Genomic DNA, 18269 nt, shown 5'->3' on the forward strand with positions numbered 1-18269 from the left:
ATATTTTTATTTTATCAGATTTCTGTTATATATATATATTTTTAGTTACACTTAAGGTTCAATCTGTATTTTACTTTCTTTGAGTTCATCTTTATGTTTAATGATATTATAGATGTATTGAATTTATATTTAAAATTGATTTTAAAAACTGGGGCTGGGGATTTAGCTCAGAAGTTCTGGATTTGCTCTTTGGCACCAAAAAAAAAAAAAAAAAAAAAAGGAAAAATACTGATTAAAAATGAAGACTTACGGAGTTTTTCAAGATGGTGGTCACTGGCTGCTCCGTGGACTGAAACCAAGAAAACCCACGACAGGAAGCTTCTCAGCAAGGTGGATGAACAAAAAAAAGTGGGGGTACTTTACTGGAATTTAAAACAGGACTTTCAATGGGGACTCAGGAGTTTAAATATAATAAAATAAGGAAGAAATCCCAGTGGCACAGCCACTGCCACAGCCAGGCCAGAAGCTCCAGCCAGAGAGGTCCTGGTGAGCATAGTGGAGGAATGAGGGAATTAAAGGAACCCACATTTTTGGGAGGCCCGAGGCATGTCTGGGAATGGAGTGTTTAGAGATCAAAGTTTGCTCAACAAACCTGAAAGATGCACTGCACAATATCCGTGTGTGCAGAAAGAAGCCGCCATCTCTCCAGGTGGCAAGCTGAGAACAAAGGAACCATTTTGCAGCTGCCCCCTGCGAGTGGGGAGCAGCAGCTGAGGGGGCTGATTCCTGGCAAACCCAAGTTTGGTCCCAAATACAGGCCCAGTAAACACATGCTGCATGACATAAAGTGTCATGCTTAAGTGACCAGAAGAAAATCAAAAGTGGAGAGAGGATTACACAGGTCATGGAAACCCACCCAGCTCTACCCCGCCCTCCAACCCAGCTGCTTGCAAGACCAGCTGGGAGAGATGCATCTGGCCGGGAACTTTGAAAAGCAGGGGCGGGAGAGATTGATTGGAGACTGAACCCAAGACCAGGAAACGTGGCGTCTGCAGGTGAGAGAGGGGACTAAGAATTGTCTCCCCCACTACATGAGTGGAACCCAGGGGAGATGCCTGGGGTCAAGTTTTCTGGCGTGGACCAGCAAGCACTGGGTGCTGGAGGTGTGCTGAGTTAAAAATCTCCAGACCAATTAGCACTCATTGAAAAACTTGGAACCCACCTAAGCCTAAACCCTGCCTCCAGGAACTCCGCCTATGAGATTCCCTCTCTCACTCCCGCAATCCAGAGGATGGGGCATGACACTCCAGAAGACCCCATCTAAAACTGCAGAGAAGCTGAGAATATTTTGAACTCCAGTGGAAAGAATTCTTTAACTTTTCATCAAGATTTTTTCTTTTCTTTTTAAAATTCTTTTCACTGTTTAATTGTGACTTTAATGGACGTTTATACAGTTTCCTATTCTTTTCTTCCCATTGCTAGCATTTCTGAAACCAGTTATTTTACATGGATGAGTTTTTTGTGAACTAGGATTTTTTTTTTTGGCAAATATTATATTTCAAAGGATATATTCATACATACAAATGTTTTACAGGACCATAACAATCCCCAACAGAACAAGAATACTCAGCAACATTCTTGCTTTTCTGAAGCTCCTCTCTAGGTGCATAGAAACTCAGCTGATCAGATGCCTGTGTCAAATGGTTCTCATTTTCCACCAGTGTGAGGCACTTGTGTGAAATTAGGATAGAACGGAAATGTGAACAGCCTTCATCTCATTGCATGTGCTTGACAGAAAGATGACTGTAGGTGGACATGGTATGTACAGGGGCCTCCAGGTTACATCCTGCTTTGTGTTACAAAAACTAGAGATTATTTGCAGTGGACTTTCTACAAATACTCACAGAATCAACTGAATGTAGGATAATGTAAAATACAAATGGTCAATCTTAACCCAATTCCAAATGTTGGAGAAAAGAAGTCTTACTCTTCTGATTGCCTAAGTGAATGCTATGAAATTATATTTGTAAAAGTTACCTTAATGAAATACTACTTCTAATTTATACCTATTTATGACTCCAAATAAGATTTTATTTAGAAAGTGGTTTCCATTGCCAGTAAGTTTCTAATACATAAACTTCTGCTGCCTTGAATTGCTTTGACTTTTTAAAGATTTAATTCACATACCAAGTATGCCTTTTAAAATGTGCAATTTAAGTTGGGCGTGGTGGTGTACTCCTATAATCCCAGTGACTCAGGTGGCTGAGGCAGGAGGATTGCTAAATTCAAAGTCAGCCTCAGCAACTGATCAAGGCCCTAAGCAACTCAGACCCTGTCTCAAAAAATAAAAAGGGCTGGTATGTGGCTTAGTGGTTAAGTGACCCTACGTTCAATCCCTGGTACCATAAAACAAAACAAAACATAAAATGTTCAATTTAGTAGCTTCTAGTACACTGACAAACTTGTACATCAATTACCACTAATTCCTTGGACTGGGGTTGTGGCTCAGTGGTAGAGCGCTTGCCTGGCATGTGTGATGCCCTGGATTCAGTCTTCAGCACGACATATAAATAAATTAATAAAATAAATGTCCAATGACAACTAAAAAAATTTTTAAAAAATTAACACTAATTCCTATTTATCTCACTTTTTATTTAGAAAAATGGAAAAATGAAAGTGTAATTTTCATTCAATAAATATTAGATCCTTATGCAGTTTGTTTACAGAAGATGAAATCCATTATTTTAGACAATGATAGCAATTTATTAACCAAATAATGTTTTCACACAGTTTCAATAATGGCAGCAATGTCCTTGAACTGTCTGTAGAAATTCTTAAACTATGGAATTGTCATTTCAAAGGACTTGTTCTTTACTTGGCCAGAATGATCTGCCATTTTTAGCATTCCTGCAACATAAGGATACTTAAGAGATCTGCAACTATCGGAGCTCACAGCCATATCCATTTTCCATTGAAAATTGACAAGCTGGTTGGTGACCTGCAATTTAGCATCCAGGATCACCTCTTGAGACAGAGATCCCTCCATTGCAAAAGCGAAGGGTTTGACCTGCAGCCTCAGGCAGAAGCTCCCTCTGCTAGGATGTTTTGATTAGTATATTTTAGTTCTGTTTTATATTCTTTTTATTTTTAATTTTTAAAATTTTTGCTTTGTATATGTTTCTCTCCTGTTTCCCTTGATTCTTTCTTTTTTTCTGTAGCAGCCAATCTCTGTTGTTCTCTCTTTCACTCTTCCTTTAATCTTTTACTTCTGTCTTCTTTCCTTCTCCCTCATAATCATCACATCCTATATCACTTCTGTTCTCTCCCTATTCACAATCTGAAAATGTAAACCCTTTTTGCAAACTTGCTATTTTTATTATAGGCAATAACTGATCATATCATTTGTTTATTGTGATAATTAACATTGTAGACATCATAGTAGGAACTATTTGGTTTAATTCTGTATATTGTTTGTATTGGTACTAGAAACCTTCAGGGATACTACAAGTCCACAGGGTTGAAACTACTGCCTCAGATCCATACTGTTACATGGGTAGACATACAAACAACATGAAAAAGCAAGGGAACAAATCAACCCAAGCCAATCAAGATACTCCAATAAAAGAATCCACAGACACTACAGTGGAAGAAATGTCAGAGGAGTTTAGAATGTACATAGTTAAACTGATCTGTGAAGTAAAGGATGATGTAAGAGAGCAAATACAGGTAGCAAAATATCACTTCAATAAAGAGATAGAGATTCTGAAGAAAAAAATAAACAGAAATCCTTGAACTGAAGGAAACAATATACCAAATTAAAAATTCAATAGAAAGCATCACCAACAGACTAAACCCACTAGGAAGACACAACCTTAGGCAATGAAGCCAAAATATATAATCTTGAAAATAGAGTTGATCACAGAGAGAAGGTGTTAAGAAACCATGAACAGAACTTCCAAGAATTATGGGATAGAGTGAAAAGACCAAATTTAAGATTTATTGGGAAAGAAGAAGATGCAGAGATACAACCCAAAAGAATGCACAATCATTTAAATGAAATAAGATCAGAAAATTTCCCAAATCTAAAGAATGAAATGGAAAATCAAATATAAGAGTGTAAGCCAACTGTGCAAAATTACAACAGGACCCCAAATGTGCAAAATTACAACAGCGCCACATCAAGCCACATTATAATGAAAATGGCTAGCATATAGAATAAGGATCAAATTTTAAAGGCTATGAGAGGAAAAACATCAGATTACATATAGGGGGAAATCAAGTACAGTTCTCGGCCGATTTCTCAACCCACACCCTCAACATACACCAAGCTCTAAAAGAAAATGAATGCCAACCAAGAATCCTATATCATGCAAAATTAAGCTTCAGATTAGAAAATGAAATAAAAACTTCCCATGATAAATAAAATATAAAATAACTCGCAACCAGAAAGCCTGTGCTTCAGAATATTCTCATTTTTTTTTTTTTTTTTCGATGCTGGGGATTGAACTCAGGGCCTTGTGCTTGCAAAGCAAGCACTCTACCAACTGAGCTATACCCCCAGGCCCCCAGAATATTCTCAACAAAATATTCCATGAAGATGAAATGAAAAAAAAAAATGTAGAAAACATCGAAGGGAGAAACTACACTAACGGAACAGTCAGTCAAAGGAGAAACTAATTCAAATTAAAAACTAGAAATAAACCACAATGACTGGGAACACAAATCTTATGTCAATAATAACCTTGAACATAAATGGTCTAAGCTCATCAATTAAAAGACAGATTGGCAGATTAGATTTAAAAACAAGACCCAACAATATGCTGTCTCAAAGAGATTCACCTCATAGGCAAAGACATCCACAGACTGAAGGTGAAAGGATGGAAAAAAAAACGTATCACAGGGGTTGTGTAAACAAGCAGGAGTTTCTATCTTCATAGCAGATAAAGTGAACTTCAATCCAAAGCTCATCAGAAGGGACAAAAAGAAGGACTTTTCATAGTACTTAAGGGAATTATACATCAACAGGATATAACAATCATAAATATTTGTACCCAAACAATGGAGCATCTACATACATCAGAGAAACCCTTCTCAACTTCAAGAATCAAATAGACCACAACACAATAACACTGGATGACTTTAACATACCTTTCTCACTACTGGGTAGATCTTTCAAACAAAACTAAACAAACTATGGAACTAAATAATATAATCAATAATTTAGATTTAACAGACATATATAGAATATTTCATCCTATGACTGAATACACTTTCCTCTCAGCAGCATCCAATCCTTCTCTAATATGGGTGGTGTTATTTAAACTATCACATATGTTGGCATATAATTGTAACATTACCTTAATATATTTTTAGCATCTGTAGGGTTATTTTGATAGCTTCCTTTTCATTGATATTAATTTTTGTGTTTTTGCTTTTTTCTTGATATAGACTAGATTGATTTTTATCAAATTTTAGCTGTACTGCTTTCTTCCTTGACCTCAGAGATATTTATAAGTGCATCATTTAATTTTGAAATAGTTGACATAGGGATGGGATTCTATATATCTTAAGGTGATTGATTTCTGAAGTAATAAATCATTACTTCATTATTATTATGCAGGAAACACAGTCTGCATAATTTCAAATTTTAAAAGAAGTAATGGAAATGCTTTTTATATTGATTGTATTGGTTACATACATGTCAAATTGCATACTTCAAATATGTGCATTTTATTGTACTTTTATTTTACCTCAATAAATCTATGGAAGTTTTTTTTTTTTTTTAAATGAAGACATTTAATGGGAAAGACAGTAGTGAGAAACATAACTTTCCTGTGTTCATATATGAATACACGACCAGTGTAACTCCACATCATGTAGAACCACAAGAAAGGGAAGTTATACTCTATGTATTATAATATGTCAAAATTCATTCTATTGTCACATATAACTACAAAGAACAAAATATTAAAAAAAAAAAAACGAAGACATTTACCTTGGTCATCTTCTCAACACCTTAAAAATTCTATAAATTTTAAAGGGTTAAACACTTTTTCTGCTGATATCTTGGCTTTTATTTCATTTTATTTTATTTTATGTTTTGAGGTGAGCTATCCCTGTGCTGCTTAGGCTGGCCTTGAACTTCTGGCTCAATTGATCCTTCTGCCTAAGCCTTCTGATTAGCTAGGACTTTGGTGCTTGCCACCATGTCTAGTTTGATTTATTGTTTTTGAAGTGATGTTTATTTACTTATAGCTTATTTTTCACCTCTGAGGATACCCAGAAATTTCTTAGAAGGTAAAAATTTAAGCAGCAGGGTTCTAGGTTGTAATTCAGTAACTTAAACTTTAGTAGACTGTCATCACTGATTTCACTAAGTATGACCCTATTTTGAAAAGACATTGTTATTATTATCCCAGTGGTGCAAAAAGAATCAAGAGTCCAGAGGAGTTAAGCAGCTTGCCTTGGGTCTGAACAGCTAGAACCAGAAAACAGCAGAGAGCTTTCTTGATTTCTGTCCCCTGTACCGGGCCATCTTTCCACTTGTACTCTCAGGACCTCTGCCAGGTTTTTTTTTTTTTTTTTTTTTTTTTTAATTATAAAAATGGTATCAAATTTAGATGAAACTCATGCCACTATACCCTGAAGATAAAATTGTTCTGTTCATTATTTTGAAAGTCTGTTGTTTGGAAAGTCTTTACTACCATTGTGTGTGTATTTTTTCTTTAGGTAACAGGATTGATTGTTAAGATATAATTCATAGATCATACTTGTAAAGTGTACAGTTCAGTGGTTTTTAGTGCATTCAGAATTGTACAACCATCACTACTAATTCCAGAACATTTTTTGCTCTCCCAAGCCCTATTTCCACTAGCAGTCATTCCCATTTCACCCCAACCCTAGGTAACCACTAATCTACTTTCTGTCGCTGTGGGCTTTTCTATTCTATACATTTCATGGAGACGGATCATGACTGGCTTACTTTACCTAGTACAGTGTTCTCTAGGTTCAGCCACACTGTGGCATGTCTCAGGACTTCATTTCTTTTTATTGTGAATAATATTCATTATAAGGATATACCACATTTTACTTATCCATTTGATGGACATTTGAGTTGTTTATACTTTTTTGGTTGTGAATAATGCTGCAGTGAACATTTGTGTACACATTTCTGTGTGAACATATGCTTTCATTTCTTTTGTGTATCCTGAGGAGTGGAATTGCTGGGTCACATGATAACTCAATGTGTAAACTTTTGAAGGACTGCTAGTCTGTTTTCCAAAGCAAGTGTGTCATTTTATATTCCCACCAGCATAAGTGAGGGTCCCACTGTGTTCACATTATCACCAATTCTTGTTATTGACCATCTCACTGATTATAGCCATCCTAGTAGGTGTAAAATGATTTCATTATAGTGTGTTTGTGTGTGTGTCGTGCTGGGGATCAAACTCAGGACCTCACATACATGGGGCAGGCGCTCCACACTGAGCTACATCCCTAGGTCCTTCCTGTAGCTTTGATTTGGATTTCCCTGATGGCTAACCTGTATATGTGATTTCAGTAAATCATGCTTTGTAGACAAAAAATTGAATGCTGGATGATACCAGTACATGTCTTAGTTCATGCTATTGTAACAATATATTGTAAACTGGGTGGTTTAGAAACAACAGATATTTTTTCCCTCACAGTTCTAGAGGATGGAAAATCCAAAATCAAGGTGCCGGCAGATCTGGTTTACAGTGATAGCTTTCTTCCTGGTTTGTAGATGGCTGTCTTCTTGTACCCTCACATGGTGACAGCATAGAGAGAGGGAGGGGTTTCTTGTGTCCTATTCTTTTTACAAGGGCACTAATCCTGTTCATGAGTGCTCCATCCTCATGGCTAATTACCTCCCATAGGCCCACCTCCTAATACCATCACTTTGGGGATTTAGGCCTCAGTATATAAATCTGGGGGTGGACACAAACATTCAGTTCACAGGAATACATGTCATAATCATGAATATACAGATTTTATCATTTTTTAGGTGATCATATTTTTCTCATAGAAAAGAACCATAGTACTGAAATGCTACTTGTCATGTCCCTAAGTGGAACCACAGAAACAGCCAACATTGGAGTGTGTGGATCAGACCCTATGCTGAGTGCTTAATACAGATTCCAGTTAGGCAACTGTGCATTATTATTAATAGAGAGAAACATAACTTTACAGCATTCCTCTACAAGAAAAGTTATCCTAGTAATGTAAAGTGAAAGTGGGTTTTTTTTCCCCCTTTATGCCTCAAGTACCCCTTTGCCTTCCAGGTGGTGCCCAGCTTAGAGCCATGGTTATCCTCAATAAAGGATTGCTGAATGAATGAAAATTTAATTGATAATAGTAATAAAAGTAGGTAAGACAGTAAGTCTCCTTTTAAATTGCTAATGGCTGGACATTACTATTTTCTCTGCTTGCTGTAGAAATCCCTGAATGAGGATAATCTGGGTCCTAAAAGGGTAGTTGCCCTGCAGAAGGAAGCCAAAGAATGGACCAGACGTGCTGAAGAAGCTGTTGTCTCTATTCAAGATATCACTGTGAATTATTTTAAGGAAACAGTAAAAGCATTAACAGGTGATAGTAAAAAATGCTCTACTACGATAATTTTCAAATTGTTAAAAAACATTTGCGTGCCTCCTAAGCACTAGGTACTGTGTTTCCTAGGTATTGGGAATTATATAAGATAATCATAAAGACACTGTTCATTTCATTTTATGTTCCTTCCGTACATGAAAAATGGCAGTAGCAATAAGAGACATGAAGAAGAGAAACACAGGGCTTTGAGAACCTATGGGAGAGAAACCGGGTTTGATCAGGGTGGTCACCAAAGACCTCTAAGTAGTGATGAATGCCCAGACATCTGAAGGGCACATGGGATGAGAGGGCAAAAGAGTGTTGGATGAAATACCATTTGCACAGGCTCTCTGGCTCAATGGCACCTGGCAGATCTGAGGGACTTACATATAGCCCACAGGCTGGATGGCAGTGTGTGGTGCGAGGGAGAATGCTGTGCAGGCAGGGTCAGACCATGTAGGGGCATGGTGGGGCGAACACCTTTTGTCTAATCTTACACTGTTGTCGATGATAGCCCCAAACAGGAAACAACCTCATGTCTGTCAGTCAGTCTGTTAAGATATATGAGCACTTGCCTAGCATGTATGAGGCGCTGGGTTTGATCCTTAGCACCACGTAAAAATAAAAATAAAAATAAATAAAATAAAGGTCCATTGACAACTAAAAAATTTTTTAAAAAAATATAATACATTTATAAAATAGAACTATATAGCTATTAAGCACGATTTTTAAAACTGCAAAAATCCCCTATTTATTAAGTGAAAGAAAGCAAGATATAAAGCACAATGATGATTATAGGTTTTTTATTCAGATTATCTACATAAGCCTGTTTGTCTAGCTAGACACAAAAAAAGTCTGGACAGATATGTACCAAATTATAAGAAGCAATTGCTTCAACTAGGTAGATTGTGAGTTACTTTTTTTTTTTTTCTTTTTAATGGACTATCTGAACTTTTCTATCAATGACCATGTATTACTTTTGTGATAATAAAAAATTTTTAAAACAAAATTTCTTTTAAAAAGGATGATTTGGATATAATAATGGGAGACAATAAACAAAAAGCTCAGGATAAATTCTGTTCTTTTTAATGGATTATAATTTTATTTTATTAATTATAATTCAACAGGAATGCAGAAACAAATGGAACAGGATGGGAGGAGATTTGGCCAGGCTGCCTGGGCCACAGCCACTCCCAGATTAGAAAAACTCAAGCTTATGCTAGCTCGAGAGACCCTGCAACTGATGAGAGCCAAAGAGCTGTGTTTAAATCACAAAAGAGCTCAAATTCAGAGAAAGGTAAGATAAAGATAAATATAACTGTGTTTTTAAAATACACTTTTGTTTTAGGTAACATCTTTCTTTCTGGGCATTGTAATGCAGTTCTTTTCTTCACTTATTCCAATATCATATTCTAGTAGATAAGACTTTAGAGACTTATGGAAGGTCAACCATAAACTTTCTCTTTGGTCATAATGTTTCTGAAATATTATATTGTAAGATTTGCTTTATAATGACACTGACTTCAATATTAAAGTGGGCAATATACTCTAAATCAACCCAGCAATATTTTCAGTGTGTGTGTGTGTGTGTGTGTGTGTGTGTGTGTGTGTGTATGTGTGTGTAATTTTTTTTGGTAGTGCTAAAAAAGCTGTGACTAGACCCACGGCTTTGCACATGCTAAGCAGGTATTCTACCACCCTAGCTACAACCCCAGCCCTTTTTATTTTTTATTTTGAGATGAGGTCTTGCTAAATTGCTGAAGCTGCAACATTCCTGTCTCAGCTTCCTGAGTTGCTGGGATTATGGGATTACAGGTGTGTGCCTTCATGCTTGATCCCAATATATCTTTAGAATAATTAAAGAATTGCTTCATCTGAGGATGAAGTTTTTTCTGTGATCTTAGGACTTTAAAATAGATCATCATAATACCTTAGTCAGCTCGGGCTATTATAGAAAATACCATAGACTGGTGGCAACAGTACATACATTTATTTCTTATAGTTCTGGAGGCTGGAAGTCCAAGGTCAGTGCCTTCAGATTCAGTGTCTGGTGAGGGCCCTCTTCCTGGCTTGTGGGCAGCCATTGCCTTGCTGTGTGATCACATGGCCTTTCCTCAGTGTGTGTCAGTGGGAAGAGAGAGAAAGCACTAAGGAGAGTACTAACCCTACCACAAGGGCACCACCCTGGTGACCTCATCTAAACCTAAATACCTCCAAAGTCCCTGCCTCCAATACCATCACATTGGGGGTTATAGCTTTAACATACAAATGGGGGACTGGGGTTGTAGCTTAGTGATAGAGCACTTGCCTAGTATATGCGAGACCCTGGGTTTGACCCTCAGCACCATGTAAAAGAACGTAAATAAAATAAAGGTATTGTGTCCATATACAGGTAACCAACAAACATTCAAATGGGGAATGGAAAGACAGTCTATACAGTGCCTCATTGCCATTTATTTTCCTCAGAATCTAAACATTTTCATGTTTCAAAGATGAGATAAAGTGTCTGTAATAAACATTGAATAAGAAAATTTTACCTGACTAAATGAAATCAAAAAATGTTTCTTTTTCCTTTATGCTTTTTACATTTTAGTACTGAACAAGGGATAGAAAATACCTGGAATGCCTCTAAAATTCACTTTTGTTTTTTTTAAATATTTTTAGTTGTAGATGGACACAATACCTTTATTTTATTTATTTATTTTTATGTGGTGCTGAGGATCAAACCCAGTGCTTCACATGTGCTAGACAAGCACTCTATCACTGAGCTACAACCCCAGACCTAAAGTTTGCTTTCAATGCACTAATTATTTTAACTTGTTCTTCTTTTTTTCATAATAAGGTGGAAGATCTTCCAGAACAAGAAAAAAATATAGATGTTGTAGATGAATTAGAAATACAGTATTATGAAATTCAATTGGAACTATATGAGGTTAAATTTGAGATATTAAAAAATGAAGAAATACTTCTTATTACACAGCTGGACTCTATTAAAAGACTTATAAAAGGTAAAATTTGTGTTTTATGTTAGATCAAATGTTTAAATTATACATTTGAAAGAATATAAAATATAGTATCAACTTCTCATAAATTTTCTGTATCACCTGCTGAAATTTCTTTGTTTCCCTTCAGTGTTTTTATTATTAATATATTCATCCCAAAGGCTCTTGTGGTGGAGGCAGGAGGATCCCGAGTTCATAGCCAGCCTCAGCAACTTAGTGAGGCCCTAAGCAACTCAGTGAGACCCTGTCTCTAAATAAAATACAAAAAAAGGCTGGGGATCAGTGGTTAAGTGCCCCTGGGTTCAATCCCTGGTACCAAAAAAAAAAAAAAAAAAAAAAAAAAAAAAAAAATTACACACACACACACATTCATTGTCAAACACAGAGCAAAACAAAGAACCCCAAGCCCATTTGCTTAGTTGTGTATTAGCTGTATAACTTTGTAGCCTTTTTATGTTTGATGTACACAAGTGAATATCAATTTTTAAGGCAAAACTACATATACTATTCCATAACATCTTTTTCATTTAATACATAATAACCATCTTTCTATCTCATGAAGTAATAAAAACATCAGAATTTTAATGGCTACATAGTATTCCATTGTGTAGATATACTGTGATTTCTAGTTTTTCACTGTCTCAAACAGCAGAGTAGCAGAGAATTTTTCCTTTATACATGTCCTTGTATGTAGATAAATTATTTCCAAGAAATAAATTTCTTTTTTTTTTTTTTTTTTAAGAAATAAATTTCTAAAGATGGAATTATTGGGTCAAGGACAATGTATATTTTATATTTTTAAACATTTCTGTTACAACAACACTACAACAATGTTTGCAGACTGGAAGTGGTAGGGCATGTGGATACCATGTGTGAGACACTGGGTTTGATCCTCACCACTACATAAATATAAAGAAATAAAATAAAGGTATTGTGTCCATTTACAACTAAAAAAAATATTTTAAAAAATCTTTTTTCCCCTAAAGGTCCCCCAAGTTTAATAATTTTCTTCACATAGATTCTGAACGTTTAGTTTAATCCTAGGTATTCAAAAAATTTTGCAATTGTTTCAAGTTATAAGCATTTTACATATTTAGGAAAAATATCTATTATAAAATTAATCTGGGGGCTGGAGATGTGGCTCAGTGGTTGAGCACTAGCCTGGCATGTCAGGCCCTGGGTTTGATCCTCAGCACCACATATAAATAAATAAAGTAAAAGATCCATTGACGACTGAAAATATTTACAAAATATTAATCTGGAAGGATGTATACTGAATTATACATAATGTCTTCATCTGGGAATGATACTCAGTAGGTTTGGAGAAAGAGAAAAAAATCACCTTTTATGCACTTCTGTAGGGTTTGGATTTGTTATAATAAGCATTCATTTTTAAAACATCAGTATGTAAATCAAGATTAAATATCAATAAGGCAACTTTATGATGTGCTGCCAATAGAACTTTCCTTTCTGGAGGGCAGTTTGACAATAGGTATCAGGAGCTTTGAATATTTGTCCATTAAGGAAGTAATTCAAATGTACACAAAGATTTATGCACAGAGACATTCATCACAGTGAAGTGGATAATAATGGAACAATAAAATGTTCTTAAAACAGAGAATAACAAACTAGAGAATACTATGTTGCCATTAAACATTTCTTTCTAACACATGGAAGATATTCTCTTAGAACTCTGTTGACATGTCTAACTACATGTAGTATGTGTCTATACGTACATAAATGGTAATAGTGATTTTTCCCCAGTAATAAAATTATAAGTAATCTTTGCTTACATTACAAAGCTGTGCATCATTTTTTATAGCAAAATATGTTTCAAGGAAATCATTAATATATGTTTAGAGAAACAGGATGAAGTTGTCTATTATGATCCGTGTGAAAGTCCAGAGGAACTTAAAGGTATGGATCAGATAGCCGACCTGCAGGATGGTGGGAACTTGGAGGTGAAAGAACTCAGCCTGCAGTGCCAGAAGCTGGAGGCCAAACGGGGCAGGATCTGTGCCAGGAGAGCCTCTCTCAGGAACAGAAAGGTAGGTGCCCTAGGCAGCTTTTTCTCTTCTCTTCCAGGGATTTCTTAGTTTATGTAAGAGAGAGAGGTATTGAAAAATAAGGTTTTCTTTACCCCTACAGTGGTTGATTTTTGTGTTTATGTAGATAACAGAGGCTACCACTAAATATATTTTAAATATTCTTCTTTTTAAAAATCGTTTCTTTTGGGATTTAAGCATTTACTGTAATCTCCAGATTGTCATTCATTCATTGAACAATTATTTGTTGAATGCCCACTATATACACAGATGTTTTTAAAATCACAATAGATAGGATTTTTCTGTAGAAAATTCTAAAATACATTTTATTATAAATTATGAATTACCAAAAAAATCAGTCACTTGCAATATTCAGCTCATAGATCTTATATTTGCTGAGTAGTTTTTTTCTTAATTTTAAAAAAACTGCATGATTATTAAAATGATAACATAGAGGTTTACTTTTTCCAACAGAAAAGAAAGCTCTCATATTTCCTAGAATTATTCATATATTTTTATACTTTTCTTATTGGAATTTAAAAATCATGAAAATTGTGCCATCTTTTCTGTCTTCAAAAAAATGTGCTATTACTCCTTTAGGAAAATACAAATACTCATATAAAAACTTGGCTGGAATGTGTCCTTCGCAGGTCTGTGTTTAAGAACTGTGGCTTCTGTATTTAGGAGCTGTCCTTCAGATGATTTGAAGATTCAGAGGTGTTTGCCCTTTGCTCCACATTTCAGAAAACCCGAGGGCACTGGGCAGTCTCTTTCAGCACGCCATGGCACTATGGGGCAAGAGGTAGAAGTGCCTCCACCTCTTGGCAGGATAGCTGTGGCTCCCTGAGCCAGACTTGGAACATTAACCTTCACCTTCCAGATTATCCCTTCCCCTGCCCCAGTAAAGCTCTTGCCACTGGGTTCTGGAAATGCTGGAGTTTAGAAGGCACTGGGTCAACAGGATGGGAGCTGAGGTTGGCCTCCAGAATCCAACTTGAGTTGAAATCACAGCTTGGCCACTTGCTAGCCATGTGACCTTAGGAAAATTACTTAAATCTCTTGAGTTCAGTCTTCTTATCTGTTAGCAGGAAAATCATAATAATAATACAAATCTCATGGTTATTATAAGAATAAAATGCTATAAGGCATATAAAGTGCTTGGCACGGAGGCTGGGACCTAAAAAATACTCAATAAATGTTAGAATCATCACTATATTATTTTCCACATGTGCATTAAGGGTTATGAAGAGTGGTTAAAAATAGGTGAGATATAGTTTTTAACATAATTTTTAGATACAATCATTATGGAAATCAGTATGGAAGTTCCTCAAAAGACTAGGAATGTAACCAGCTAACATGACCCAGCTAACCTACTCCTCATTATTAATCTGAAAGATTAAAGTCAGAATCTACAGGGATGTTTGCATACCAATGTTGATAGCAGTACAATTCACAATAACAAAGTTAATGGAATGAGTCTAGGTGCCAGTCAACAGATGAATGGATAAAGAAAGTGTGGTGTATACACAGTGGAGTTCTACTCAGCCATAGAGAAGAGTGACATCATGGTATTTGTGGTAAATGGATGGAAATGGAGAATATCATGCTAAGTGAAACAGCCAGTATGAGAAAGGGTTGAATATTTCCTCTCTTATGTAGAAGCTAGAGAGGAACAGGGTGAAAAAAGGGCAGTTGGTGAAGGAGCTCATGGAAATAGAATGGAAACCAGTAGACTATGAAGGCAACCAGGGAAAGGGAAGGTACTAGAAAACAAAACTGATTAAATATGTGAACATGTACATTTATGAATGTGTAACAACAAAATCCACTATTATGTACATTATAACGCACCAAAAAAAAAAAAAAAAAAAGTGGAAACTGCCTGTATGTATATCCTCTTGTTGTTGGAGGATCACTTTTTCATCTTTCAAGGCACGCTCCTGGGAACAAATTACTTGTGTAAGCAGCCAATCCGCTTTTCTCATATGAGTAGGGGTGGCAATACCATTGAGACAGACCAGAAACTAACATTAATGAATGCCTTACAGTGTAGTCCAAGTGCAATGCTTTTTTCTTTAAACTTTTTATGCCACAGCCATGGTAATATTAAAAACCATGTAGGTGATTTATATTATTCCATTAGGATCACTGCAAAGAAAACCATCGACTCAGATTGCAACAGGCTGAAGAAAGTACAAGATATTTTCATCAGCACCATAGTATTCAAATGGTGAGTAGCTGAAAGAAAATGTTTTATACTTGCAAAATATGACAATCTGTCCTACGCATGTGGAAACCAGGGTGTGGTTGCCCTAGATGTGCAACTCTCCCTCCTCCCATCTTACAGCTGGGTGCAGACATGGTGCGTGGGTTATGTTGAGTCACAGGCCCTTTCTTTGTCAAGACCCATCTTGCTTGTGTGTCAAGACATATAATCAGAATTCTGAGCAACTTAAAAATATGTTTGTTTAAATATAGAAAAGAGACAAAATAAAAGAAGAGGAGCAAAAGAAAAAAGAATGGATAAACCGAGAACGCCAGAAAACACTCCAGCGATTAAGAGCCTATAAAGAGGTAAGTTCTAGAAATAATTATCTTGTCTACTCTTTCTGGGAAAATAAATGAGGCTCACTCATCCTAGGAGAAAAGTATAAAGTATTATGAACAGATAACTCAGGAGGTGAAATGCTTCAGGAATTCTATCATTCGTGGCATATCAGAGAACGAGACTTAGAATATCAGTGTTTCAGAAGCCACACTGTAAACAACTGGTGTATTGGCAGCACTGCATGCTGGGGTTCCTACTCCTCTGTCCTCACTAGTGATGCTAGCCATGCCCACTGGGGTTTATTCAGACTAGCAGGAAAATTGAAAATAATTTAACTGCTCTCAGTTTTAACTGGCTTTCCCCCTTCATCTGTAATAACTTAAACCCAGGGGCACTTTGCCACTGAGCTATGTCCATAGCCCTTTTGATTTTTTGAGACAGTCTTGTTAAGTATCTCAGGACCTCACCAGGTCGCCCAGGCTGGCCTCAAACTTGCTATCCTCCTGCCTCAGCTTCCCGAGTTGCTGGGATCACAGGCATGTGCTAGCACACTTGGCTGTAATGAATTCTTTAAAATGTCACCAAGGGGGCTGGGGATGTAGCTCAGTTGGTAGAGTGCTTGCCTTGCAAGCACAAGGCCCTGGGTTCAATCCCCAGCACTGCAAAAAAAAAGAAAAAAAAATGTCACCAAGGAAGCATTATGACAGAAGAGCAATGAAAGTGCTTTGTCAAAAGTGAATGACTTTTTTTTTAAATTAAAAAAGAAAATAGGGACTTATTTAATATATAATTGAATTCATTGACTCTAAAAATAGACCTGCTTTCAACGCCTGATGTCCTTCAGAAAGACCCTCCCTTCACGTTATACCAGATCAGGTCCTGCATCGCAGTGGGAAGGACGAACTGATGGGAACTACGTGAATCCCAGATGGTTGTGAAGTCAATGAGGTGGAGAGAAGCTGGTTGTCCCTTCTACCATGAGGGTTCTGACGAATGGAATGGAATCAGCAGGGAGGAAGGGATACACAGGCAGTGAGTCTGTACAGCTTAGCCCTGACTCCACCAGATCAGGAAGTTGGATGGCAGTATGGAAAACCAGCCTTTTAAATGTGAATGATAAAAAGATGTGAGGGGTAGAGAGATTACAATGGCAGACTCAGACCTTCTAAACTCCCAACAGACTGGAACAGTGAATTAAAATCTAACAGGCTGACCAAAATGGGATAAATGATCATTTTCTTAGTTCTCAACAGCCTATACTGGAGATGTACACTGGCATAAGATGGAGGTAGGAAGGAATCTGAACGGCTTAAATGCAGAGGAAAAGAACCTCAAAGATTTAGTCTTCTTCAGCTTAATAGAGTCACTGTATGATGAAAGCTGAGTGAGGTTGTTGCCATTACTTTGCTGTTTGTCCTAAAGAAAGATGAATGTGGGGAAAGATGGAAGTACTCTGAGTTTATCATAAATTGCACAATGTATGTGTTTTCAGTTTACATTAATAGTGTTGTTGGGCACAGTGGCTACATAACTGTAACCTCATTGATTCTGGAGGCTGAGGCAGGAGGATTACAAGTTGGAAGACAGCCTTAGTAACTCATCGAGACCCTGTCTTAAAAATTATAAAGAACTGGAGATGTGGCTCAATGGTAGAGAACCCCTACATTTAATCCCAGTACCAAAACAAATAAACAAAAGTGTTATATCATATGCATTCTTTGCCAGTTTCTTTAACGCCAATTCTGTTTGAGATATATTCATGTTTAATATATGTAGTTCTAGTTCATTTTAATGGCTTCATGGTATTACATATTTTGTTTTATTGGCAAGTCTGTGCCTTCTTTAGGGAAACCCCTCCCCCCACATAGTTCTTAGTAGTGTTGTTTTTCTTTATCAAAAGAATACCTGAACTTTCCAAACTTAATTTTTTAATTTTGAAATTTACTCCAAAGCCTGAAAGTTAAGAAGTATCCAGTTCTCTTTTATGTCCATGTTTTTCATAGACCTTTTTATCTCCATGTTTATAATCATACCTATTATTTATATCTTGTTTTTATTTAATAGTGTCACATGATTTTTTTCAGGTGTTTCATAGGCTTTGTACTGTTTCCGTTTTTCATGACTGCT

At 36.4% G+C, this 18269-nt stretch overlaps 1 protein-coding gene and 1 pseudogene across 2 annotated transcripts in view; one reads left to right on the plus strand and one right to left on the minus strand.

The window, feature by feature from the left end:
- WHAMM (WASP homolog associated with actin, golgi membranes and microtubules) overlaps positions 1–18269 on the plus strand; it is a 28476-nt gene that overhangs the window by 4538 nt on the left and 5669 nt on the right. Inside the window, exons 3-8 of the mRNA XM_079128468.1 lie at positions 8397–8547; positions 9675–9844; positions 11390–11555; positions 13410–13597; positions 15738–15824; positions 16073–16168. Of these exons, the coding sequence (XP_078984594.1) occupies positions 8397–8547; positions 9675–9844; positions 11390–11555; positions 13410–13597; positions 15738–15824; positions 16073–16168 (858 nt within the window). The remainder of the gene's footprint in view (positions 1–8396; positions 8548–9674; positions 9845–11389; positions 11556–13409; positions 13598–15737; positions 15825–16072; positions 16169–18269) is intronic.
- LOC306654665 (COMM domain-containing protein 6-like) lies at positions 33–3352 on the minus strand (annotated as a pseudogene). Its single transcript has one exon. The product of its transcript is annotated as a COMM domain-containing protein 6-like (transcript).

The sequence above is a fragment of the Sciurus vulgaris genome (genome assembly GCF_902686455.1).
Source record: "Sciurus vulgaris genome assembly, chromosome: 2".
Lineage (NCBI taxonomy): Eukaryota > Metazoa > Chordata > Mammalia > Rodentia > Sciuridae > Sciurus > Sciurus vulgaris.